Source organism: Odontesthes bonariensis, chromosome 2 (assembly GCF_027942865.1).
Source record: "Odontesthes bonariensis isolate fOdoBon6 chromosome 2, fOdoBon6.hap1, whole genome shotgun sequence".
Classification (NCBI taxonomy): Eukaryota; Metazoa; Chordata; class Actinopteri; order Atheriniformes; family Atherinopsidae; genus Odontesthes; species Odontesthes bonariensis.
The window spans coordinates 4243267-4268577 of NC_134507.1; the positions used below are offsets into that span (position 1 = coordinate 4243267).

General features: G+C 39.3%; 1 protein-coding gene across 6 annotated transcripts in view; it reads right to left on the reverse strand.

The window, feature by feature from the left end:
- rims1a (regulating synaptic membrane exocytosis 1a) overlaps nucleotides 1-25311 on the reverse strand; it is a 128881-nt gene that overhangs the window by 39029 nt on the left and 64541 nt on the right. For 3 of the 6 annotated variants that reach the window (XM_075474590.1, XM_075474583.1, XM_075474556.1), the window contains exons 5-15: nucleotides 19750-20021; nucleotides 18113-18813; nucleotides 12304-12344; nucleotides 8790-8903; nucleotides 8573-8672; nucleotides 7734-7857; nucleotides 5297-5314; nucleotides 3939-3985; nucleotides 1803-1918; nucleotides 1582-1712; nucleotides 10-181 (exon numbers count right to left, since the gene is read on the reverse strand). In XM_075474590.1, the coding sequence (XP_075330705.1) occupies nucleotides 10-181; nucleotides 1582-1712; nucleotides 1803-1918; nucleotides 3939-3985; nucleotides 5297-5314; nucleotides 7734-7857; nucleotides 8573-8672; nucleotides 8790-8903; nucleotides 12304-12344; nucleotides 18113-18813; nucleotides 19750-20021 (1836 nt within the window). The remainder of the gene's footprint in view (nucleotides 1-9; nucleotides 182-1581; nucleotides 1713-1802; nucleotides 1919-3938; nucleotides 3986-5296; nucleotides 5315-7733; nucleotides 7858-8572; nucleotides 8673-8789; nucleotides 8904-12303; nucleotides 12345-18112; nucleotides 18814-19749; nucleotides 20022-25311) is intronic. The other 3 variants (XM_075474569.1, XM_075474576.1, XM_075474563.1) reach the window with 3 other exon arrangements.

Sequence of the window (25311 nt, forward strand, 5' to 3'; positions counted from 1 at the left end):
ATATGCTACCTCTCCCATAAAGGCGCTGTTCTCCTCTGGTGACCGAGGTTGGTCCCACACAGTCAGCTCCAGCATGTGGTTGCGGAAATCCCTTCGATGGACATGCGTGTAGACGAACGTCTGGCTCCACTTGGGCTCGCAGGTTCTCTTCACTGTTTTTGTCCTTCGCTTGCTCTTGTCACTGTGTAAAACAATGTCATGAGTGATGGGGGTATAAAGGCGGTGCTCTCGAGTATTTCTTCATTAAAAACGGGGACCTGTGATATAGAATTAATGCTTTACTCTGACTGGCTACAACCAGAAGACAGAAAAAGTTGGGACGGTATTGAAAATATAAATTTAAAATAAATAGAAAAAAAAAAAAGATTTTTATCTAGGGCTGGGCAACGATTAAAGTGTTTAATCTAATTAATCACATGATTTCCCTGATTAAATACAATTAATCGCATTTGTACGCAAAATCCAAAAATGAATCCAAAAGTAGTGTATAGCTTTTAGCATTTAGTTTTATTTTAAATGTGCTGCCATATGAATGAAAGTGCCATAACATTTGTTGTGCAAACACACTTTTAACATCAGCATCTTTCTGTAGTTTTTATGTAGAAGCCTCGCTCCACTGTCTGTTTCCTTGAATGACTTGCTGCTATCAGTTGTGTGTTTTGCCTTTAAGTGATATTTTAGACTGGAACTACTACGCTGAGAAGACAATTCAACTTGGCAGTGTTTACAGATGACTTTGGTTCTGTCGACTCCGCCGTCTGGAAGAACTTTAAAATGAAAATGGCCGAGTAAAAGTTCCGTACCCTTCTCCATGTTTTGTGGATCCGCCGATTACTTTCTTTTCCTGTTCCACAGCAGACAGCGACAGACTTTTACAAAATAAAAGCCTGTGAGCAACAGACTTTTACAATAATAAAATAAATAATAAAACCTGCGTTAATGCGCGATAAAATATTTATCGGCGTTAAATCATAACGCGTTAACGCGATAATAACGAGTTAACTCGCCCAGCCCTAATTTTTACCCATACCTGGACATTTATTTCATTGCAGTAAGTACTGTATGAATACACAAAATATATGTTTTGCAACATCAACTTACTTTCATTTGTTAATATATATCCATTGTTGCATTTCAGAAGAACCAAAAGGAGCATCCAGACTCTTAGCACTTAGCAACTGGGATTGTATCAGGTTGGAGAACCTCATTTACTTCTCAATAGGGGCTGTTTTATTACAGAAAAATACACTTAGATTTTAGAGCAACATAGGCTGTCATCATGATGAACTCCAGGAAAGTCTATGTGTCTTGCAACAAGATAGCACAAAACCATATCCTGCAATCACTATAAAGGCACAGCTGTGGAAGAAGAGAGACATCTTCCTTTTAAATGTGTTGCAGGCCTGAAAAACAAATACGTATGTATACAAACTATTATAGGATATCAATTTCCATACCGTCCCAACTTTTTCTGATTTGGAGTTGCATTGATGAGGCTTTGAGTGATTTCAATTTTTGACAAGATTGCAAAATTTCTATTCTTCATCAATAGGTCCCCCCATGAATGGGTGGCTCGCCTACCTGCGATCAGGGAGGAAGTACATTTTGATGTATGGGCTCCTGGGCCGCCCATCAGGTCGAAGAGGAAGCTCCACAGCTTGCAGCACGTTAACAATTAGCTGGTGACCGACTTTGTCGTACCACAGCTTCACCTGAAAGAGAGGCACACAAAGCAGCCTGATGCCGAGTGTTCATGTGAACACACTAAAGGAGCCCAATGCAGTCACAGCGCACACACTCACCGAGACTTGTCCTGGCATTAACTGTGGAGCATCTTGCAGCATCCCAGGACTGGAGGGAGACAGGACATTTAAGGATGGTCTCTCCATCTTCTGGGACTCAAAAGAACTGGAACCTGCTATGAAGACAAGAGACAAAGAAAATATTTGAAATTCAAGTAGAGGGATGTCAGCTCAAACGCAGGATTCAGTTTTTCTTTGATTTTATTCAATAAAAAACTGTCAATGGAAGGGTTGGAGACATCTACAACCTAAAATCACAGGTGGTGCAATGTGACAGGCTTTGTCTCACTGCAAGTTTTGTGCACACGAAAAAATTTATATGGACCTGATCTTATCTGGGGTTTCTCATCGTCTTTCTTTCCTTTTAGTTTTATTTTTTAATTTTACAGAAAGTAAAGTGGTATTGAATGGGACTGAACTGAAATGAAAAGAAAATCTATTGATGGAAAAGCCTGTTAATTCAGTATATAAAGGCAGTTTTAAGCTCAAACAGTCGCTGAACCTAGATCTGATCACCTGAAGCAAACCCAGACCATTGGCTCAGCAGTGTACATTTATGGTTCTTACACACGGTATATTAGTTATATCATAAATTTGGCTCCACGAGTTTATGCACACAAAACTTTGTTCACCTCACACAGTTAAACCTTCAGAGAAACATTTCAATGCGTTTCATAAAGATGAATAACAGTGAATAATAAAAAGAATAAAAATAATCCCCTACAACTAAGTTACATGTCAGACTTGTGCCAATAATTTTAAATTTGGACTCTTTTACTTTCATTTAAAGGTATATTTCAGTTTGTTTTTTTTCTTAAAAAGGGGTTGGTTGACATACTCATGAGTAGTTAGTGCCTTGTGTCCAGTGGGTCCAGTACAATGTGGTCAGTCCACCCTTAGGTTGGAACATTTGTGATGGGTGAGCCAAGCAACAGCGACCTCTACTTAGAAAGAGGACAACAGGAAGAGTGAATCTACGCCATCATGGCGACTCAAGCATATACATTATTGTGGATTTTTCCACTGCTTCAGTTTTGTGTTTGATCTATTTACATGAATCAGGCCTATGCAACTTGATCCATGGTGCACCTTGCACGGTCCTTGTTACACAAACTGTGGACTGTTTTGCAACACAAAGTTTCTTGGGTTGAAAAAATGTTGTGACAAAGTAAAAACCTGTCTCATGCAAACATTGTTCTGTGTAAAAACTCCGCAAGCGTCGACTCAAAGTAGTGTGTTCTCAAATTTCTGTGACATTTCTGAGGTTGGAGCCGTTTCAGGGGGCGTATATTCACTCTTCTGCTGTGTCTTTAAGGGCAGTCATGGTAACAGTCATGTGAAAAACAAAAGCACATCCTCGTTCATTACTAAGGTCTCAAATATCAAGACATAAATACTCATAATGAAGAAATCGTTTTCTATGTGACTTATCAGTCTCTCACACTGTTGACAGAAATTTTGCCCACTTTTCTTTCCGATGTTTGTGTTGATATACTGTGTTTGTTTTTTGCAGAAGCGAATTGTTCCAGAAGTTGCTACTTACCGTTTTAATTCCTATAGAAGGAAGAACGATGCATTTACTCTTTTACACATTACTCCTGTTTTTTAGCTTCGTTGTTATTAAATACAGAATAAACAAATGTCCATTTTCTATTGTTCCTTCAAGGTTGAATGAATCTAATCTTAAGACCCTGATGATTTTTCTAATGATGTCCTGATACATAAAACCTAAGAATTAAAATCTAATTAAAATCCTCAGATTTTTTTTCAAATTGAGAGCACCTAATTAGACTATCAGTATCCAAGCTGAGCTAGATTAATCACCTTCAATTCCTAACTTGATTCACAGACCTTTGGACTCTTCATTTAATCAAACCTTGCTTGCAAATATATTTACAAAACCTGGCAAAAATACACATTATCTTAAGATAAAGAGCGAGAGCAAATTCTTCAAGTGCAGCTGATGATTTACAAATAAATAAACAGAATGAGCTGAAACATAGCACACAAAACTGCATGGTCATTTTTACCACTCAAATTTATAAAATAGAAAATGAACACTTCAGTGTAAGACACATATTCAGCCAGACAAACATACAGATTCCAAATAGAGTACAACTCAGAGGAGATACCTACTAGATTCTAATGGAGGGTGGGACGTGTCGGGGATTCTTGGGATATCACTGAAACAGAAACCGCAACAGCACATCAGTCACCTTCATGTTGGCATCCGAGCTGAACGAAGCAAGGTTAGAAATGAAACTAAAACAAACAGGCATGCATGCAAATTAATTTAGATACAGCAGTTCTTGCACAGGGACAAAGCAGCACTGTAATCAAAGTTATTGGGATGTTCAGATGGAAATACCATGTGGTTAAAAAGTCATGGAGAAGCAAAGGGAAAGATGTGAGTCAAGCTCTTCTCGTGGCTGCAGTGTTCCCCAGACTCATTCATACATTTCTGGAGGCCAAATAACGAGATGGAATAATGCAGGACAGAAACCAGTGGCTCAAATGTGTCCACGCCACTATTTTTTCTTGTCCACAACCCAGGGGAAACACCAGAATCCACTGCACCAACTGGATGTGATATAAAGAAAGCTCGGCAATCTGCGCAACACTTATCAGGGTCATTTGTCATCTTAAAATCAAAGGTGTGCGGAGCTCTTTTGTTGTTCTTAGATTTGTAAGTAGCACAGAAGGAGGTTTGCGTTTGAAATTGTTTGCACACCCACAAGGAAAAGTAATACTCTTTAATATTTTCCTTGAAACTTAATTTTAGCAAGAGCCATTGGAGAAGATGGACACAGCTGAACTGTTTCTGCATCAAGTACAGAGCTGTAGTCTGGTCAGTTAGCCAGGTTAGCTTTGACTTAGCATAGCATACAGAGCGAAAGAAGCAAGGCTAATTACCAGCTCCAATTCATCTTCTTGTTTTAGTTCTGGAGAAACAACAAACTAACGTGTCTATTTTCTTTTTTTTTTCCGGGTTTATATCCGTTGATTTTAAACTCAAATATTAAACTGATAAGTGTTTTGCAAAACACAGGTTGCCTTGGATCTCATTCCAAAATCAAAAATATAAATATGTAAATGAAATCAAATAAAATAGCTTGCTTTATGAGTCCCAAAGTGCCAAGTTTAACAGTTAAGGTTACAGGGATATTGTAAATGATTTATTTAGGAATCCTCAGTCTTTACAGCACAGAAAGCTTAAAAGCTAGCAAAAGCATTGCTACAATGATGGATGTTTGCCAGCTGCCATTTTGCATCCCATCAAGTGAACTTGCAGTTTACGAGAGTTGGAGGATTCAATGCAGCTATTTTGATCAAAGCTTGTATTTTTCATCAATTGGGATCCTTAAAAAATATAATAATATATAGTTCAGACCAGTTCATTAAGGGATACAAAATGGCACCAATAAAGCCAAAATAGTTTTTTTTGACGTGTGACAGGTCAAGGGATTCTAAAAAAAAAAAGAGCAGTTACTTACTGATATTTTCTATACACCCTTCGTGAGTGTTTGGAGAGAAATCAATACATTCAACTTTTTTTTCCCCATCCATTAGCATGTAAGATAGAATCTCAAAACTGCAATAGTGGGTATATACTGTCAAATATGTGATGTGGCGCCAGCACGCTCCTAACAACACAACTTATCAAAAACACTGATGACAGCTTGGATCTTTGTTATTTAGTATTCTATGTGAGGTTACTTGGACAGAGGTATTTTCAGCAATTCAACAATAAATTTGAGAATGTGACTGTGCTTGAGTTAATTTTCATATTCAACATATTATAGACTTAATTTCCACAGAATTAGGTTGCTTTCTATCAGCATCAAGTAATTGTTGTTGTGTCCACTTACTATGTATTGGTGAGTTGAATACAATCTTCACTAAAATAAATTTGAATGTTGTTATATGAACAAGTATTTTGTCTATGTTACTTATGCCAGTCTTGTTGAATGAAAATAGATCTAATTGAAATAACAATAGCAATATGTAAACCTCATAAAACCTATAGGGGTTCATTCAACATTAATGTACCGAGGTTTAACCCTCCTGATTAACTCGAGGTCCAGCCCAAAAAAAGAGCTAAATCAACGCTAGTACATTGTGCTGACCCACCGTAAACACACTCATTTCATACAATAGGATTACTTAATGTTAAAAAGAAAGAAAAAGTAATCATGTGGAAATTGTTCCATGTTTTTTTTCATGTCCTCTCAACAAGTTATCACTTTAAGTGCTTGTTTTACATACAACCAACAAGATTGAATCATTTAACAAACCTAAGCTCAAATCCATTTATGTTATGCCGACATGTGTATCCATGTGTATTTCATTCAATTCTCAATAATGCAGTATCGAGAAGTAATTGCACAGTTGTTATCAAGATATTTGCTATCAATTACTGTGTAAGTTAAATTGAGAAAGAGTGACTCAACTGGGCGAATATTCATTCTAAATCATTAATTGGAGGTAAATCTTCCAACAATAGTTTGATGATATCAAGGCAAATTGAATCCATTAATTACACCCTGTTTTTATTTCTTATCTCTTTTTTTCATAAAAACCCAATAAAACAATCAACCACCTAATATCTGCATGACACTTCATTGCTATCAAATAGTAGTAAAATGTACAGCTAAATTGTAGGTAGGCCATTTCTTAGCCAGGAATTCTCCTGGAGAGAAAAGTGTAATTTACCATCAATAACATTGGAAAAAAAAGGGGCAATGTTTAATGCAAGACTCTGAACTAAGTGCTTCTAATGTATCACCAATGTTTGCTAAAAAAGTGCGGCGACGGCACAGAGCAGGTCAGCTGAACAAAAAAGATGTAAAGTTTCTCTACCAGTAAACATACAATTAAACATTCACAAAGAACAATGAATTTATATTTACTTCATTTAGAATTGGAAAGGTTTTTCCCAAGTACATTTTTAGCATTACTCACACTAAAATACATCTTAGTTTGATTAAAAACAAGGCAATGATTTGGCTCCTTATTAGAAAATAGACTTGTAATGTAAAGTGCTGCAATTTGTAAAAGGTAAGCAATTACGACCTCTAAAGAAGAGTGTATTGAATGGATTTTTTTGCCGGGTATATATGTTCAAGTTTTTAAGTGTAAAAACAAGCCTTTATTATAATAAAAGTCAAGCTAATAATTCCTTTGAACTTCCAAATACCCCCCCAAAAAAAGCATATATTCAATTGAGATATTTTGAGAAATAACATTCAAGTGGATTAAATTAGAAACTTCCAATAACAAATCAAATGTTGGTCCATAAAGTTAAGAGAATGCCTGTGTAAAGCAATTATGAAATACTGCCTTTTTATAGCCAACTTAACTCTCAACCCAAATTCATATAGAGTATCTATTTGACGATTCATGTTTTTTTTTTTTTTACTTCAATTATATGTGCTTAAAAAGTAAGTGAAGGCTACTTTCAAAAACTGCAGGCCATGTACACTACCTTCATGTATATTAGTCAGCCCAGTGGATTTTCTGACAAGGCTTCAACTATGACTTTTAAATGCAGCCACTCTTCTTTTTTTATGGAGCATAAAGGCAATTTCATCTGGCCAATAACACTTCACCTTATACCAACCTACAAACAAATGCAAGTGCTTTTTTTTTTTAAAGAGGACATATGAGACAAAATGAAAATTGTCGGTCTAAAACTTGGCAGAGGCTGGCAGTGCTGTCATGGTCAGAATATAAATACGTGTCCCACTCTCCACTCTCATTTGAATTCTGCCAGAGTCAGAGTTAACTGCCTGATTGAATAAGGGTTAAATACAATGCAGCGCAAACTGGCAACTAACAAGTACAACTAAAGGGTTGCATCTTTCCTCAAATGTGGATATATGATATATCTGGCTCAGACAATGTGATATATGTGTTTCATTCTTGACTTACCCAATAGGCCTGGACACCACTAGCTCCACTTGAGGCTCAGATTGAGACTCCAGGATGATGTTATAAACTTCCTTCATCGTCGCCCCGGGTAACAGCTTCCCATTCCACTGCAAAACCTCATCCCCTGAAATCAGTTATCCACATTGGTGTGAGTTTTTTCATGATCGCCTTCTGCATTCTCCTTTTTGAGGAGATGTGTGGATGTGTGTGTGTGTGTGTGTGTGTCCAGGAATGAGGACATATTAAAAACCAGTTTTTTTACTGTCACTAAATGCCCCAAAAAGCTTCTCTAGATAATAAAAAAATTAATTTGTTCCAAATAAATGTAAAAATCAATATTCTAAAAACAAATAGAACATTTTATCTGAAAAAATACTTTTCTCTGAAATAGATTGTCTTTTTTTTGGAGACTTTTCAGGGGTGGAATAATCTTTATTTGTTGCACCATGTATGTGAAACTAATGTCCTATTAGTTTTTGTCAACAGTAGAGTTTTGTAGCACAGAGGACGGTACTAAACTTTCTGATACGGTTGTTTTCATTTCTAGCATGGGCTCTTATGTTGCATCATGACAGTATCAACAAGGCAGAATATTGGTAGCTCTGTGCTTTTCAAGTAATTTAACTGCAGAAACAAGCAGCACAATCGGGTTTAACTCAAATCAAGCTAAACTATCAAAACGTAGGAAAATGTATCATGAGATTACATTTTCTTTTAGACCTCAAGAGACAAAGAAAATGCCATTGCATGAACAAATATTTGACTTTTTGCAAGCAAACAGGAGTTAAAATAAGAAACTGACTTTTCTAGTTCAGGCTACTGTAACAGTTGTTCTATACCTGCTCTGAGATGTCCAACCACGTCAGCCAGGCTTCCTTTCTTGACTTTGGTGACGAAGGCACCTAATCTCCCTGACTCTGTTACTCTGCCCCCCACCACCTAAAGAGAAACGGACACACAAAGCGGGAGGCGAGTCGTTAGGAAACAGCTGTCATAAGGGAGGGAGGCAACACTGACTGAATTCCAACATTTTGCCATGTTTCTGTGACCCCTGACCTTTAACCCAAGCAACGCCCCGGCTTCTTTAGGCATGGTGGCACTTCTCTTGCTGAGGGTGATTCGTCCAATCAGATGGTCTCCCTCCTTGGATGGCTGCCAGGTTACAGGATGCTGCATTAGATTCAAAGATGTGGTCATAGCTGACAGTCATGAGACATGCTCGCAAATATACAGATGTTTGCAAACGCAATGGAACCAAAAGAATAAAAAAAAATGTAATCCCACCAAAGAAATATCAGCAGGCTAGATTTCCTAAAGGCTTTGTCTAAACTTGTTTTCAGAGGAAAGTCTATTAAAAATCTATTTGGATAAATAAAGTAAGAGATTTGGAAATAGCCAATAATTAAATGACGTAACACATAGGGTTGAAAATATCCCATTCAATGAAACTTCCAGTCTCTCCTTCTTTATTTCAAGTCAAAACTCTTGCTTTTTCGCTTTGCTATTACTAGCTAATTATAACTTAAGAAATACATGAGATAATAATGCTCGAAAAGCATTTTTTCCTATGTTTTAAACTTAACTAGAACATCTGACTTCTAATTAGCATTCTTCTGAAATTCCGATTTCCTATTTGAATCCCACTGAATACAACAATACTCTGGCACTGCTGAAATAAAATTGTTCACCTTGGTAAAAAGAGGTCAATAAAAGCAATTGTTTTCATTCTTCGCCTCTGCAAACTTAGAAACCAACAAAATACAGAAGAATAGTACAGACAGCCAAGTCCAGGGTTTCTGGAGCCAATAGATGACAGAGGAATTACTCAGTGAGTTTTGACTGGTGTATTAATCGACTTGGTGGCCCCTTCATTATGTGTTTTGGTTGTTTATCCAGACTTGAGACGTGACGATCAGTGAGAATGTGTCTAAAAGAGGGATCAGTACCAGCTGCCAAACTGCAGATGAGGAAAAGTTAGGAATGTTTGAAACTAAAATTGCTAGCCAAGTATTTTGGGTCACTTTGGTGTGTGGTAGTATGAGCTCGGTTTTGCAAGTGTGAGCTCTCTTTTTACTGTGTGCTTTGCCATTTGGTAAAAATGTGCTTCAAGGGAGTATGACCAATCTGGCTCCACACTCTAAAGCTGGCTGATATGAAATGACGTTTTAATTTACAGTTGAAAAATTAGCTGTTCTACCATCTTTCTGTGGTATTTTGACCAGAGTGGGTCACTAAGACCTCACAAAATTGTGTCAGCTTGTGGGAAAAAGGGCATACGTCTCCTTCAAGGAAAAAACACTAATGTTATGAATGCAAATTAAGTTTGACCATGAGATCCAATGGAAACAAGATGGTTGCTGCATTGTTTTTAGTTATGCTGTTGCTAGATTGCTAATGGTGATGTTTGAATTGTTTTGATCTTGCTTCTTTTAATAGGTTAAAATTTCAAAATGGCATTTGTCCAAAGTCCTACTCATACCACCTTTTGGGTGGTTGTCCGTGCTGAAGTTGCCCATGCAATGGCCTGTAATCTGTCTGCAGTACATTGTAGAGTTGTAGATAACACTGGTTCTCCGGTAAGCATCTGTGTTGACCTTCTGCTCTTTGTCTGGTGAGGTTTTTTTTTTTGTTTGTTTACCAAATCTAGACTGAGCCAGTGCATGCGTAGTTGGCGGGTTCAGTCGGCCGAGTCAGTGGACCCTCTGTAGACGAAAATGACGAAATTCACGTCCCACAGGATTCGTGCACGGGTGGATGTGAAAATGGTCAATTTGACTTAATCAATCAGATAAGTGCGAAGCTCAACTCAGCAATTTGTCAGTGGCTGAAAATGGTCCACCGGGAGGAATTCACAGACTAAAGGCTGATTTATGGTCGCCTACGGAGAGCTCTCTCCCGGAGACGCTCCCCGTCGCTTGCGTGCGTCGGCCAACATTCCTATCTATCCGTCGATGAGACGGAGACCGCAAGGGTTGTGATTGGTCAGCTAACAACATCATTTCTGGAATCACTTTTCCGGTTTAGCTCCTTCCTCTCAGAACAACAACACCGCCATTTTTGAAAGAGTTTACTGTGTGCCGGTCAACATTTGGTCAAAATTATTTGCATTTCAACATCAACAAGCTCCAACTCCAACAACAGTCTTTCTCTCTCGGTCGCCATCGTTCACTGTGAGGAGTGGAACGGAGCCGGAAGGTGAACCATCTATCAACGACTTTCACGATAGACGTCGTGAGATTGGGTAATTTAACGTAGCGACGCCTACTGATCGGGAGGTGAACTGCCTTGCGTATCCGACAGCCTGACGGAGAACTTCTAAAGGACGGACTACGGAGATGGATTGACGGATAGCGACGGAGAAACATACTGAGGCCTTAAAGGCTGATTTATGGTCGACGGAGAGCCCTCTTGCTTGCGTGCGTCGGCCAAAATTTCTATCTATCCATTGAGGCGACGGAGACCGCAACGGTTGTGATTGGTCGGCTAACAACATCATTTCCGGAATCACTTTTACGGTTAGTTAGTTCCCTCCTCTCACAACAACAACACCGCCATTTTTTAAAGAGTTTACTGTGTGCCGGTCACCATTCAAAAAAAAAATCTCTCTCGGTCGCCATCGTTCACTGTGAGGAGTGGAACGGAGTCGGAAGGTAAACAATCAATCAACCACTTTCACGATAGACGTCGCGAGATTGGGTCGTTTAACGTAGCGACGCCTACTGATCGGGAGGTGAACTGCCTTGTATTACCGACATCCCGACAGAGAACTTCGAAAGGATTAATAGCCTCTGCGTGACCAGAGTCGGATTGACGGATAGCGACTGAGAAGCATACTGAGGCCTTAATACACAACCTGTTACGATGGTGGAAAACTACATTTACAGAAAATGCACAGCGGCTAAAATCTTATCAATCAGAAGTTTGAAAAGTTCTTTATTTGAACATGTGGAACTTTATGTCAACATCTGACAATTGTTGCACCACTGGTAAAAAAAAACACAAACTGCATCATTACATGTGGCAATTTCCCTCCACCTGATTACAGACGGATTACAATGGATGGAAGGTTGTGACCATTTGCACATTTTCTGAAAAGTAAATTTACAGATAACTACATATAACTCGATCACTGCATCTAAACGAGATACATGGATATAACATCAGTAATGTGTCATTTAACTCATGAGAGCCTACAAGTTGTGCTGTTGGATACACCAGGTCAGGAAGCTCATCGCCAAGGACATGCTTAAGCAAGAAGTCAATTTTCTGACACAAGCGGATTCTTTGGATTGAAGCAAATAGAAAAAATGGGCGGTTGAACCATCAATCTTCAACGCAGAAATGAACTAAAGAGGCCAGAAAAATCAAATGCTAAAAGTATAAAAGTTCAGAGGTCAAGGTATCCGACTGCTCGCAAGTAAGTCATATTTACAAATGAACTGTACATTACAATGAATGTTGAAACACCTATTGCCTCCTTTAAGATATAAGGACAAACCCTGAGCTCCTTTATACTTCTTTATAAACGTGTTCGGAGAAAACTACAAAAAAAAGAAAGTCAGTGACTTACATGCCATACGGTGGGGTCATGTGGGTAGCACTCCCAGTCGCCTGCAAGAAAAAAGAGACAATCTCACGCGCTGTGGATGTAACAGCAAAGACGATCTCCTCTTTTGTACCCACACCCACATGCGCACATTGTAGACACTGTATACACAACACATACCAACCCCGAGTCCTCTCACATGCAAACCTCAACCAAATTTAGGGGCTTTTCAGAAGGCATTCGTTCAGTAGGGAGGGAAAAGTTTACTGAATAAATAGGCCTGAGCTATAATTAGAAATTTATCACCAAAGCAGCAGGACTCAATCAAAAAGTAGTCTGGAGAGGCAGAAATGATACCAAAGGATGGCTAAGCCTCCTCAAATGCCTTAAATCCCTCCCAGATACTTTACAGATTAGATGTTGTGGATCTACTCCTGGAGTAATGCAGCAATGTCAGGCTGAATAAAACCTAATGAAAATTAAGACTTCATGCTGATGGTCACTATGAAGCAATACCACCACTTTCAATCATAGATATTTCACACTATTTAGAAGAAATAGCTCACGCGGAGTGCCAAAGAAACAATTTTAAATTTTATTGTGGTCAAGTGTAATCATTTTAACCCTATTGAATTTAACACCCAATTGTTACTCAAAAAACTAAAAAGAAAAGTAGGATCATTACGTTTGCCTGTCATATAAATATGGTTTTATTTTTTTGACAAAGTGCTTTCTTGACATAAAAACTGTAAATATAAAGCACGAATATGAAAAAGAATAAATGCATTGAAATGTTAAATCGTTCCAAAAAATTTTTTTTTTCGCAATTTATCATTTTTAACATGGGGGGGTGTTGTTTCTGCAGTGTGTGAAGGACTTCAAGAACACTGTTATGACATGGAGTAAAACAGAGCCAAGTGTTCCCAAGAGCCGGGAAGCTGTGAGGTTAACGAGATGTGACAAAATATAGTGACATTATGTAATCTTAAAGCAAACGCTCCGCTGATAGAAAACACAGGTCTCAACTTCATAACTCCACCGGGAACATAACCCACATGGGAGAGCATGTGTTCCTGTGATTACGCGGTTGACAGGAAAGAAAAGGAATCAATATCGGGTCAGGGCAAGTTTTCAAACCCTAACAAACGAATGCATTGCTTCAACATAGTTGGTTCCTCTTGCTTTTATTAACATTTATGACAGATTATTTGTGTGTCTAGAATGAATGTGTCATCAACCTGTACCTCTTTCTACTTAGGTCACTCTAGCAAATAAGACCTCGACCTCAATAAAACTCTCTTAAAAAAGAGGAAATGAAAGAAAGGGAAAAATAGCTAACAATAAAATGGGGATACAAAATAAGACATTTTACAAATTAGGGCTATGATATAATAATCCCAAACGTGTAACTCTACTGTATAGCAGTAGGGGATCCACTATTTTGATCTTTTTTTATAATCCCGTATGTATGTCCTAAGTGAAAACTAAATCCTCAATAAGAAATCAAGCCTTGACATCGAGCATTAAAGACAAAGCTTGCTTGCTGGACACTGGACATAACACATCGAGGACATTTCCCGGCCAGTTCAATGCTGGCATCGCACAGTTTAGGTGGATGGTCGTTGGCTGATGGCCATTTGTTGATGGTCTTGGCTCCCGTCACCCACTCTCTGATCAAGTCGCTCTCCCCGGGAAGTCAGTGTGGCAGAAAGAGAAACAGAGTCTGTAAGAGTCGGTTTCATGCTGAACCTGCTCACCTTTGGGTCACTCTTGATTTCTCTTGCTTGTGTATGCTCCATCTTCCAATTGCCGTCTAGATTTGCTACTTTGGCGCCTCATAAGTTTTCTCCTGAGGTGTCCCAGTGTTACTTACAGCACGGGCCTCTTCGTTTCCCCTGCCGCCGCAGCACGTCTTTGCCTTCAACGGTGAGATCGCTCCCAAAGCCAGATGGGCTCACCAGGGTAAAACCATCGTCCTAAGCTTCACTATCTGCTGGACAACAGCACTCCAGACAGCCGAGCGCTTCGAGGGCTCAAGTGACTCGAGGAAGCCGAGTACCTGCTTCCCCTCTTTTGTCTTTCCTCCTTAAGAGGAAGCATGGGGCGAGTTGGAGGCTCTCAGTGTTGCACTTAAAAGTTTTTGAAAATGAAAACGTATCGATTCACATCAGCCCACGTGAACCAGATTGAATTTGTCAGCTGAACATTCACCAACCCCTCAATAGAATGTTTCTTTTTATTTGTGACACCTTTTAAACCGAGCCAATAAAAAAAATAAACTGAATTTGCCTGCTCAGATAACAGCTGCAAACAATATCATGTCAAGCTAACTTGTATAGTATCTGTTTTGACACCCTTGTGGCAGGTTTACGGCATGTGAAAGTTACTGTAGACATCATTACAACATAGATAAATACAAGTCGTAATCACACCCGACAACCTTTCTAAATGCTTTATCTAAAAAGGTGTGATCCAATACTGAAAAGCTGACAAATCAAGTTGACACAAATGCCGCAATTTAGTCTTGGTCTGATAAAAGCTACTTTAATGCTGAAATACAGCAGATAGAGCTACAATGAACAATGTGTAGTGTTATTGCACACAAACTCTGGTGTATTTCCTATCAATTTATAAACTGTGCCTGGATGATACCGAAGATAAGTTGGTTTGTCACTGGATTTGGAAGTTTCTCCACCAAAAAGATGAAAAAAAAAAAACCTTTTCTTTTTTTCCTCCCCCTTTTTTCACTCTAAAAGTAAAAATAGTTCCAAAGAACAAAGAAACGCCCACACCAAGAGGACTGAGAGGGTAATAGCAACACAAGATCTAATCAACTGTGTCGTATGATCACACCTTTTACAAAAAGTATAACACTGTGGTTCTAAAAAAAACACAAAAAGAACAGTTTGAGATTCCATAATTCAAACAATTTTGTAGAAAAGAAATTCCAAAAGTTAATTCTTTCTTGGGCCATGACTAATCTCTAGGTAAATCTCAATGTAAATCCTTTACTTTCCTATTGATCCTAGTAACAAATAGGCAAACTGAACCAGCCATATAACCTTTTCGGTGGAGGGGATATACAAGTATTATTTGTGTACAACTTGTACTAGCCCCCCCCCCAAAAAAAAAAATATTCAAAGCTTTCTTATTTCTTCACACAGCAGAAAAGAGTCAAAGTTCACATATAGTGTTCATATTGTGTTGTTTCTTCCTTCCTACTGTGCTATCAGAGTGAAAGTAAGCAGTGCGTGTGTAGGAGGATATCTGCATTCAACAAAAGAGAAAATCTACTGAACGGCAGTCCCTTTATATTCGAGTGTGAGTGTGCGTATTCCTGCACTGATCTTACAATGATTTACGAGCCTGGATGCCTCTCAGCTGCCAGCTACCACATCTCAGAGCTGACCTGGTCTCAGTCTCGAGCTAAAAAAGGCAACAGCGTCTCACAGCCACAACGATGTGTTTAAAACTTGGCCTGACAGAACACTCATCCTAAACCTTCACTTGATGGATGTCACAGCGCCTGGTGAACAAACTCTGCTCCAAAGAACACACCTCACTTAATGGATGTCAGCTTCCGGTGAAAGTGAAGCTTCAGTGCAACACGAGCTCGGCTACAGTCAGATGCAGGGCTTTTGCTCTGGACTGGCAGTCCAGTTGTTATGAGGCAGTGACTGTGCGTCGCCATGAGGTGGCATATAGCAGAAAAGAAGAGTTGTGAACCATGACTTTAACTTGGCGATTATTTTATAAAGAAATCCTTGTTTTATCATTTAAAAAAAAAGTTTTTCAAAATATCAAATCAGTAAGCGCCCATTTATCTTAAAGGTTTTGCTCTCGGTATTCATCCCCATTTCCCTAAAAGCTAGGCCATTTCTAGGTGTAAATAAAAACAATTTGCTATGATTTTACAAATGATTAAACTAGTGCTGGGCAACGATTAGAATTTTTAATCTAATTAATCACATAATTTCCCTGATTAATCATGATTTGTACGCAAAATCCAAAAATGAATCCAAAAGTAGTGTATAGCTTTTAGCATTTAGTTTTATTTTAAATGTGCTGCCATATGAATGAAAGTGCCATAACATTTGTTGTGCAAACACACTTTTAACATCAGCATCTTTCTGTAGTTTTTATGTAGAAGCCTCGCTCCACTGTCTGTTTCCTTGAATGACTTGCTGCTATCAGTTGTGTGTTTTGCCTTTAAGTGATATTTTAGACTGGAACTACTACGCTGAGAAGACAATTCAACTTGGCAGTGTTTACAGATGACTTTGGTTCTGTCGACTCCGCCGTCTGGAAGAACTTTAAAATGAAAATGGCCGAGTAAAAGCTCCGTACCCTTCTCCATGTTTGGTGGATCCGCCGATTACTTTCTTTTCCTGTTCCACAGCAGACAGCAACAGACTTTTACAAAATAAAAGCCTGTGAGCGACAGACTTTTACAAAATAAAATAAATAATAAAACGGGTGGTCCGTGGCGTAGTGGGTTGAGCAGGCGCCCCCTGTACAGAGGCTATAGTCCTCGCTGCAGCTGGCCCCGGTTCGAGTCCTGCATCAGACGGCCCTGTGCTGCATGTTGTTCCCCCTCTCTTTGCCCCCTGCTTCCTGTCTCTCTGAACTTTCCTATCCATTAAAGGCACAAAAGTCCCCCAAAAAATAAATAAAATAAAATAAAAAACTGCGTTAATGCGCGATAAAATATTTATCGGCGTTAAATAATTAACGAGTTAACGCGATAATAACTAGTTAACTCGCCCAGCCCTAGTTTACACTCCTTCAGGGGGTGCCATAAGGGTCCGCTGTTAAGTTGAATGGGAAGAGGTCTAAGGCAGAAGCTATGGCAGTCTATTCCCTGGCGGCTAAAACTGACTGTGGCAACATGGACTTCACCACATCCACCCTCATTCTGACAGTGTGTGGGGGCTTCCTTTCTTGCAGAATCTCTGATTTTAGTCTTTAATATTACAATAACCAAAATGACAGAAGCCATATTCTCTCAGTAAGACTATCAAGCTGTAGTCACAGGGCTTATTCCCTCATGAAGCACTGAGCGGATGTGCAACAAAATTGGATTGATGTTTAAAAATATGTGAAATATTCACTCTTAACTATGCTTATTTATTCATAATTTGTATTCTTTTTGTTTTATACAGACAAACATATATAGCGGAAGCCTGAGTGGCTCTAATGGTTAGCAGGAAATGACTCAACCAAGCTTAGACATGACATAGTTATGTCTAAGCGTTGTGTGTTTTCATGCCCGGGAGCGTAGACTGCTATGAGACGCCACAGAGGGTCAACCCTAGAAGTAAGAGGGGCCAAACCTTTCCATAACAGATATATACACACTGACATGCACACACATGTTGGGGGCACAAAACCAATAAAACCAATGGATCAAGATGAGAACAAAAAAATATGACACCCTGGAAAACAATCAGACACTTGTTAATATGCTTGCTGTTTACTTCATACACTGTATTAAAAAAGTACACTATTTCCCCTCATTAGCAGGTTTCTTAGGGGCAGCATCACCTATTGCGAACAACGAACACACAACATGAAGGCATTTTTGGGTGATTTGGGGTGTGATGACACCATACCAATATCTCATTTGAACATAAAACAGCAGCTCTTCGTATTGTCAGCGTTTAAACGGTCTCGTGCATAAACAGCATAAAGAGCTGTGATAAAGCAGTGTGCATGATGGACTCCTGCCTTAGATGTCTCATGTGATGGATGAATGAACAAATAAATGAACATACAGGTGTCAGTCATTTTCACTCCTGCATAAACAGAAAGTAAGAAACCAATATTCTCTCACCTCTTTCGCTGACACTTTCAATCTCAGCATCCTCGCAGCTGCTGTACTCAGGCGTGGTCCCTCCCTCCTCCTCCGAGCTGCTGACGCTGGTTTGTCTCTTCCCTCCGGCCCCCAGCCCTCGTTTGGACTTGTAGGGCCGCGGAGGAGGTGGCCGCAGAGACTCTGATTGGTCGGAGCTCAGGGAATCGTTGCGCAGCATGCTCTCAGCCTTATCCCGTTTGGTCCGTCTGACTCCGGGTCCCTGGCCGTTGACTGAGCCGGGGCCGGAACCAGGAGGTTCTCTGAGTTCAGGGGGAGGGGCTTGCTCTGAAAGAGTGTGTTCATGCAGCCCACCAACCCCACCCGCCGTCCTCTGTCCATGTCGAGCAGCGTCCCCGACCTCCCCTCGCCCTGCCCCGATACCATGACCCTGCATGGGCACGGGTTGCCCCCTGCCCCCGAGAGGGAAAGGCCCTGCTTGTCGGGGGGGAGCCCCGCTGTGGTCCATGTGGTGATATGCCCCCTCCTCTGTCCGTCTTACACCTCCACCTCCTCCAACGGGATCGTGCTCCAAAGACCGTCCCTTTGCCAGCCGCCGGCTCTCCCTGCGCTCCCTGGAATCCCCCCGGAGTTCCCGATCCATGGAGACCTGGGTTTGCAGCCTCGGCTGACCTGATCGCCGCTCCCCCCGACCTGCTCCTCCACCTCCCCGCCCATTTCTCCTGAGAAGCAATGAACATGCAGGAGACAACGGAAAAAGAAATTCAATCTGATGCTGTTTGTACTCCTATGTTCATGAAAAACAGGGCTTCAAATCATATTTTCACTGTTAATCAGGCTGAATGTTCTAAAATCACCAGGTAATGTTTGCATCTATGTGGTTTTTATGTGGCCATGTATAACAAAGTAGTGAAAAACTAAGAGTTCTTTTATGACCATTATGAACTCCAAAATCTTTAGATGAATTCTCTAACAGCTTGTTTTGTCAGCAGGGACTCTAAAATCCATTATAAATATAATATAATATAATATAATAATAATAATAATAATATAATAATATGTGTTTTACACTGGTGTCCACTGTTAGAAAGTTACAAGTGAAAGGGCATCCCCACAGTCCATCATATGGGAATAGCACAAACTATCGATGATAACAAGCAAACTAATATTATTAACAATAATAATAATTTTACATCCACGGTGCAAGAAGGAGAGGTTCCGTAGGTCTTTCATCCCGGCAGCTGTTAGACTTTTCAACACACTGATCATGTTGTTGCCTTTCCATGACAATCCACCATTCTTTATCCGTATTTATTCATATTTTATTCATTTCAACTTCATAATGTGCAATATTATTTATACTAGGTCACTTTACTTTTTAGTACTTGCTTTTTCTCTTTTTTTTTTAAATTCTCTTTTTTTATTTCTTGTTCATGTCTGTTGTTGCGTTTCTTGCTGTGTTGCTGCTGTGGCAAGTGAATTTCCCCGTCGTGGGATGAATAAAGTATAATCTAATCTAATCTAATAACTTTAAAACAACTTTAAAACAAAACAAAAAAAACAACAATGTCATGCATTCCACATCTGCTATGTTTTACACAGTTCTCTCTCATGCACCGTCACTGAAAGGTAAGCTGTGTTGGTTTCCTTCATCTTACGTGTCTCGTGGTGGCTCGCTAAGTGACCGAACATCCGTGCCAGATATGGCCCCGGGTGCGCTCAGTCGGTTGGGGTCTTTGATTGCAGAGGTGGAGCCTGTGGGTGCTTGGGAGCGAGATCGCAGCGTCTTATCCCCGGGAGTTTGGCACACGGACGGCTCACTGACAGCTGAACCCAGCCCAGCGGGCTTCCCAGACGGACCAGTGAACCAGTCACCCGGCTTGGTCAGGATCTCCTGCTGCTTCCGGCAATTATTGCACACCCAAATCACCTGGGAGAAAAAGAATGCAGGCCCAGATTACAATCCCTTATCAGCTGTCATTCAAAAAGATCAGGCGCTATATGTCAAAATATGACTTGTATTTACATAAATTACCAGAAAAGTAGAGGTGAGGAGTCGATTGCTTCTGATATCAGTATCACTATAAGGTGTTTAGAGAGAGGAAGCTATTTTTGACTTTAGCAAGTGAAAACCATCTCTGCCAGTTCTTTTGCCAGACTGATGAGGCCAAACTTCAGTGGCTGTGACTGTCAGACGGGAAATGGAACAACGCACTTCCTAAAGAGCTGCACCGCTGCCAATGAGTCGTTTGGAAAAGAGCTTTTATAGAAGTCTTTTAAGATCCACATCCTGGCAGTTATACCAGGGAGCAGCTTGGCTCCCAACGTGGGCCGCCTTCGGCCACCAAAACGAGGAACACGAAGCCAACTGCTTGATTAAAGGACACTCCTTTTGCTGTTAAAAAACCCCAAAAACATCTACAGTCTTCTCTCTTTCTATTTGTGCCGTCTCACATATGTATGCTGACTATACGTTGGTTGCAAATTGCTGATGAGAGTCCAAATTCAGAGAAAATCAGACGCGCTCAGTCGAGTGAGCTGTATTACAAGTTTCTGGATGGACAAAAAGATCTGCTCCCCAAACGTCACAATCACAAAAAACTATTATACACGGACAAGAAAAATCTTCTTAAACGATCTTTCATTTTTTTGCCAGTTTTTGAAACTCCAAAGAAAAAGAATGACATCAAGTATCATTTATAGCAGGTATTAACAGGTGAAACCTCATCGAGTCTATCGCGATGTAAAGCTGAACTTAATTAAGTTCATACCAACTTATGCATGTTTTCATCATTAGTTATTATATATTTTAGGGCTGGGCGAGTTAACTCATTATTATCGCGTTAACTTGTTAATTATTTAACGGCGATAATTATTTTATCGCGCATTAGCACAGGTTTTTATTTTGTAAAAGTCTGTTGCTTTCTGCTGCGGAACCACCAAACATGGAGAAGGGTACGGAACTTTTACTCGGCCATTTTCATTTTAAAGTTGGACATCACCGCTACAGGTGCTTCTCGGTCTCTGTGTGAAGCTCACGGTGATAACCGGTGTTACTTCCTGTTTTACTTGTTTCAACATAAAAGCATGTATTTCAAAATAAATTTTAAAAAAACTCCTGCATTTACAGCCAAGTTGAATTGTCTTCTCAGCGTAGTAGTTCCAGTCTAAAATATCACTTAAAGGCAAAACACACAACTGATAGCAGCAAGTCATTCAAGGAAACAGACAGTGGAGCGAGGCTTCTACATAAAAACTACAGAAAGATGCTGATGTTAAAAGTGTGTTTGCACAACAAATGTTATGGCACTTTCATTCATATGGCAGCACATTTAAAATAAAGCTAAATGCTAAAGCTATACGCTACTTTTGGATTCATTTTTGGATTTTGCGTAGAAATGCGATTAATCGTGTTTTATCAGGGAAATCATGTGATTAATTAGATTAAACATTGTAATCGTTGCCCAGCCCTACTATATATATATATATATATATATATATATATATATATATATATATATATATATATATATATATATATATATATTTTTTTTTTTTTTTTTTTTTTAGGGGAGTCATGTCGTCGAAAGGGTCATTGAGTCATGTCTCTGGTCACCAAATGAAGGTTTAATGTCAATTCTTTCTGCTCTGTCCCCATCATCGTTAAAGATAAAAACGCAGCTAAATGCAGCTCCAGCCTTACCAGTTAAGTTTGCTGGAGAGCAGACGGTGTGCAGTGTGGATTTTGGATCTTTTCAATTTAAATCAATGAAAAACATCACTACAAGAGCAGTGATGGCGAGCCACGTCTGAAAGTTACAAATGACAAAGCTCAACTCGTTTAATAATGGAGGCATGGCTTGAATGAAGGTTGAAAAGACGTGCTGGCTTTACACGTCAAGGTATAATGAAAAAAAAACAATAATAAAAAAAAATCATCTGGTTCTCACTAAGGCCCCCCGATGCATAAAACTGTGGGTAAACATAGTTTTTATCAATCTCAATCAACATAAAACTATACACACACGTGCATAGACCCGATTTACGGCCATTCATTAGCCATGAAGGGTAGCAGATAGTTCAATAATTAGTCAATTGCATATGAAAAAACATTATCGGCACCAATTACACAGACCCGATAATGATAGCAACAATAAATAAAAAGCACAGTTTTACCAAATGTGAAACTGAAACTGCTGAGTGGGAAAAAAAAACTAAACAGAAACGATCATCTGGCTTCCGTTACAGGGAAAGGACCCTGTAGAAGTTAAACTTTTTATTTTTTTACTGTATGGAGGGGAAACGTGCACAACGGGTCACACATAAAGAGCGTCACAGTTATCAGTGGAGGACCAAAGCACGTAAAGCCTGTACTATACAGTCCTGCATGTTGAGGAAGAACACTCAAGATGCACATTTAGATCAGAGAAGTTTTGCTGTCTTTTTAAGCTAAATTTAGTTCTCGTTTTATGGGCAAGATCTTTAACAGCCATAACACACATACAGTGAAAAAAACAACTCATAAGATATACTTAAAAAAAAACCTTTGTAAGTATTTGCACTCAAATGATTTAAGTAATATTTAATGCTGCAATATCAAGTAAATTTTACTCACCATAAAACATAACAGTTTTGAAGATATTAAGTAACATTTACTTAATTACATCTAAGTTTTAAGTTAACAAATTAAGTAAACTCTACTTGTTTTTCATAGGCAGGAACATCATTTTACTCATATACTCAACATAATTTTAAGTAAATGAGTTTCAAACTTAATCACATTTTAACTACTGATTTTATCTATTGTTCTTATTTCTTGCTTTTTTTGTTTAAAATTTAAATCATGCTTTTTATTTCTACTGTTTTAATGTATCTGTAAAGCACTTTGAATTGCCCTGTAGTTGAATTGTGCTATACAAATAAACTTGACTTGTCTTGCCTAAATTTTATATATCTGTAGTATTTGCTGTTATGAAGTAACTTAGTAGATTTTAACGATACACTTTCAGAGTAAAGTTTATGTAGTATTTCTAGGTTTATGTACATACAACTATTAAACATTTAAATTATATGAGGAAACCTGAGTAAAACTTACTCTTCCCCCATAATTCATGTATTACGTTAATAAAATGTTTAATTTTACTTAAGAAGCTCAAGTTCTTACTGAATCTTAAAAATACAAGGTAGAAATTATGACAGTTACTCTACTAGAGTTTACTTCACCAAAAAGTCATTTTTTTCAGTGTAGCTGCCCTTGATTCATTAAAAAAAATCCCTTTGTCCATGCTCTGCTGTTTTATATTAAATTATGTCGCCTCCCTTTTTAATTTACATCTCACATCAGAATTGTGTTGCTCTTAAAATGTGTGCTAGCCTGGTCTGAAGAATTTGCACCTTCTCATTGCACATATTTGTATTGAAAAAGTAGCAGTTTGCGTGCTGTATGCGTTGTTTATGCATCTGGCAGGAGTTCTTAGAATTAAGGCGAAACCATTTCAGCTGAACAACTAATGACAGATTACACTGACTTTATTGATCAAACGACAAAAACAAGCTAAAACGCAGACAGCGTGTGAAAAACTAAGCACACCCCATGATTTCATAGCTTGTACAACCACCTTTAGCAGCAATAACTGGAATTGCTTTTCGTATGAGGTCATCAGTCTTTCACGTGGTTATGGAGGAATTACGGCCCCTTCTTGTTTACTATGCTGCTCAGGTTTGCATGCGTTCGTTTATGCACAGCTCTCTTAGGATCTCTTATGATTTTATAGATCGAGAGCACTCAGCACCACCATGCTAAACAGTTAGAATGAGGTTTTTGTTATTGGTCCAACGTGGTGTTGTACATTATAGCCAATGATTTCCACTTTGGTGTTGTCTGTGCAAAGCACGCTGTTCCCGGAGTCCTGTGGTTTGTTCGGATGAAATTCTACAAACCTAAGCCGTGCTGCCATATTCTTTCTAGAGATATGTTTCTAGAGAACCCTTCAAAACAAGCGATATTTGTTCATTCTTTTTTTAATTGCACTTGTCTTGAACTTGACATTTAACCTGTTATCTGGGGCCTGTAGAGTCTGAGATGCAGCTCTTTCTTTTTATTTATTTGAGCCTTGTACAGTCTGACTTGGGGATGAACTTGCAAAACTTGGGAAGACTGGCAACTGTCTTGAATGTTTTTCCTTCCCTGGTTGATGGGCAGCAACAATTGTTTCTCTAAGACCGTTGCAGATGTATGTTAACACACACCTGATACTACTGACCAGCAAACTGCCCAAACGCCTGCTTTTAAAGAGGTGCTCACATGTAATCCTGTCCATAACAACTTAAAAGAAGTTTATCCACACAGTAAAAGTGGGAGGTGCTCTGGAAAGCATTTACCTTGGATAAAGACCTCTGTTCGTGGGACCATTGGGTAAAAGTTTATTAGTGAGGTTCTGAAAGAGAACGTCCAGCAAAGGAATCCTCCTGATTGGCATTTTCCCCTCAGAGATATACTGACCTGTTTTGCTAATCAACCTAGTTTTCATTATTGTACTTTCTTTTTTTTTTTTAACCTTAATCATCATAAGCTGTCACTGTGTATGGTTATTGCTGCTGAGCTGAAGAAGCCTCTGACTGAACACCATGTTATTTATCTATTAAAGGATATTAAAGGAAACACTTAAGACGCAGCAGAGCGTGTGAACGGAGCTGAGCGCTAAGAATTTGTCGTGTGGCACAGCGAACGATTTTTGAAGTGTAGGCTAACAGTTTTGTTAATTGTTGAAGGCTCAGGTGAATTCTGGGAGGATTTGTGCATGCCCCAGACTCGTGGTGTGGGCGGTATCGGAGCGGGACGGAGCAATCGCTCCGGCCATTTAATAAAAACTCCACTATATTCCGACTGTATTTTGCTCGCTCCTCTCCGTTCACATGCTCTGAGACGCAGCCATCCTGTTTGAATGAACCGCTGTATTATAACGGCCACTGAGCAAAAGCAACCCACAGGTTCCTGACGAGGTTACATTTAGTGTCAGCTGAGTGCGGCAGCTGGCTGATGACCTGCTCAGTATAGCAACGTATGCACTGTCAAGACATTACTGGTGGAACTCTGAGGGGTAAAAATAGTCTTTTGTCACATCCTTTGACTTTTTTGAAGAGGCAACGCACCTCTTAAAGTCACTTTTTGAAGGCTTCACACTAGGGGTGGGCGGAAAAATCGATTCATGTACATATCG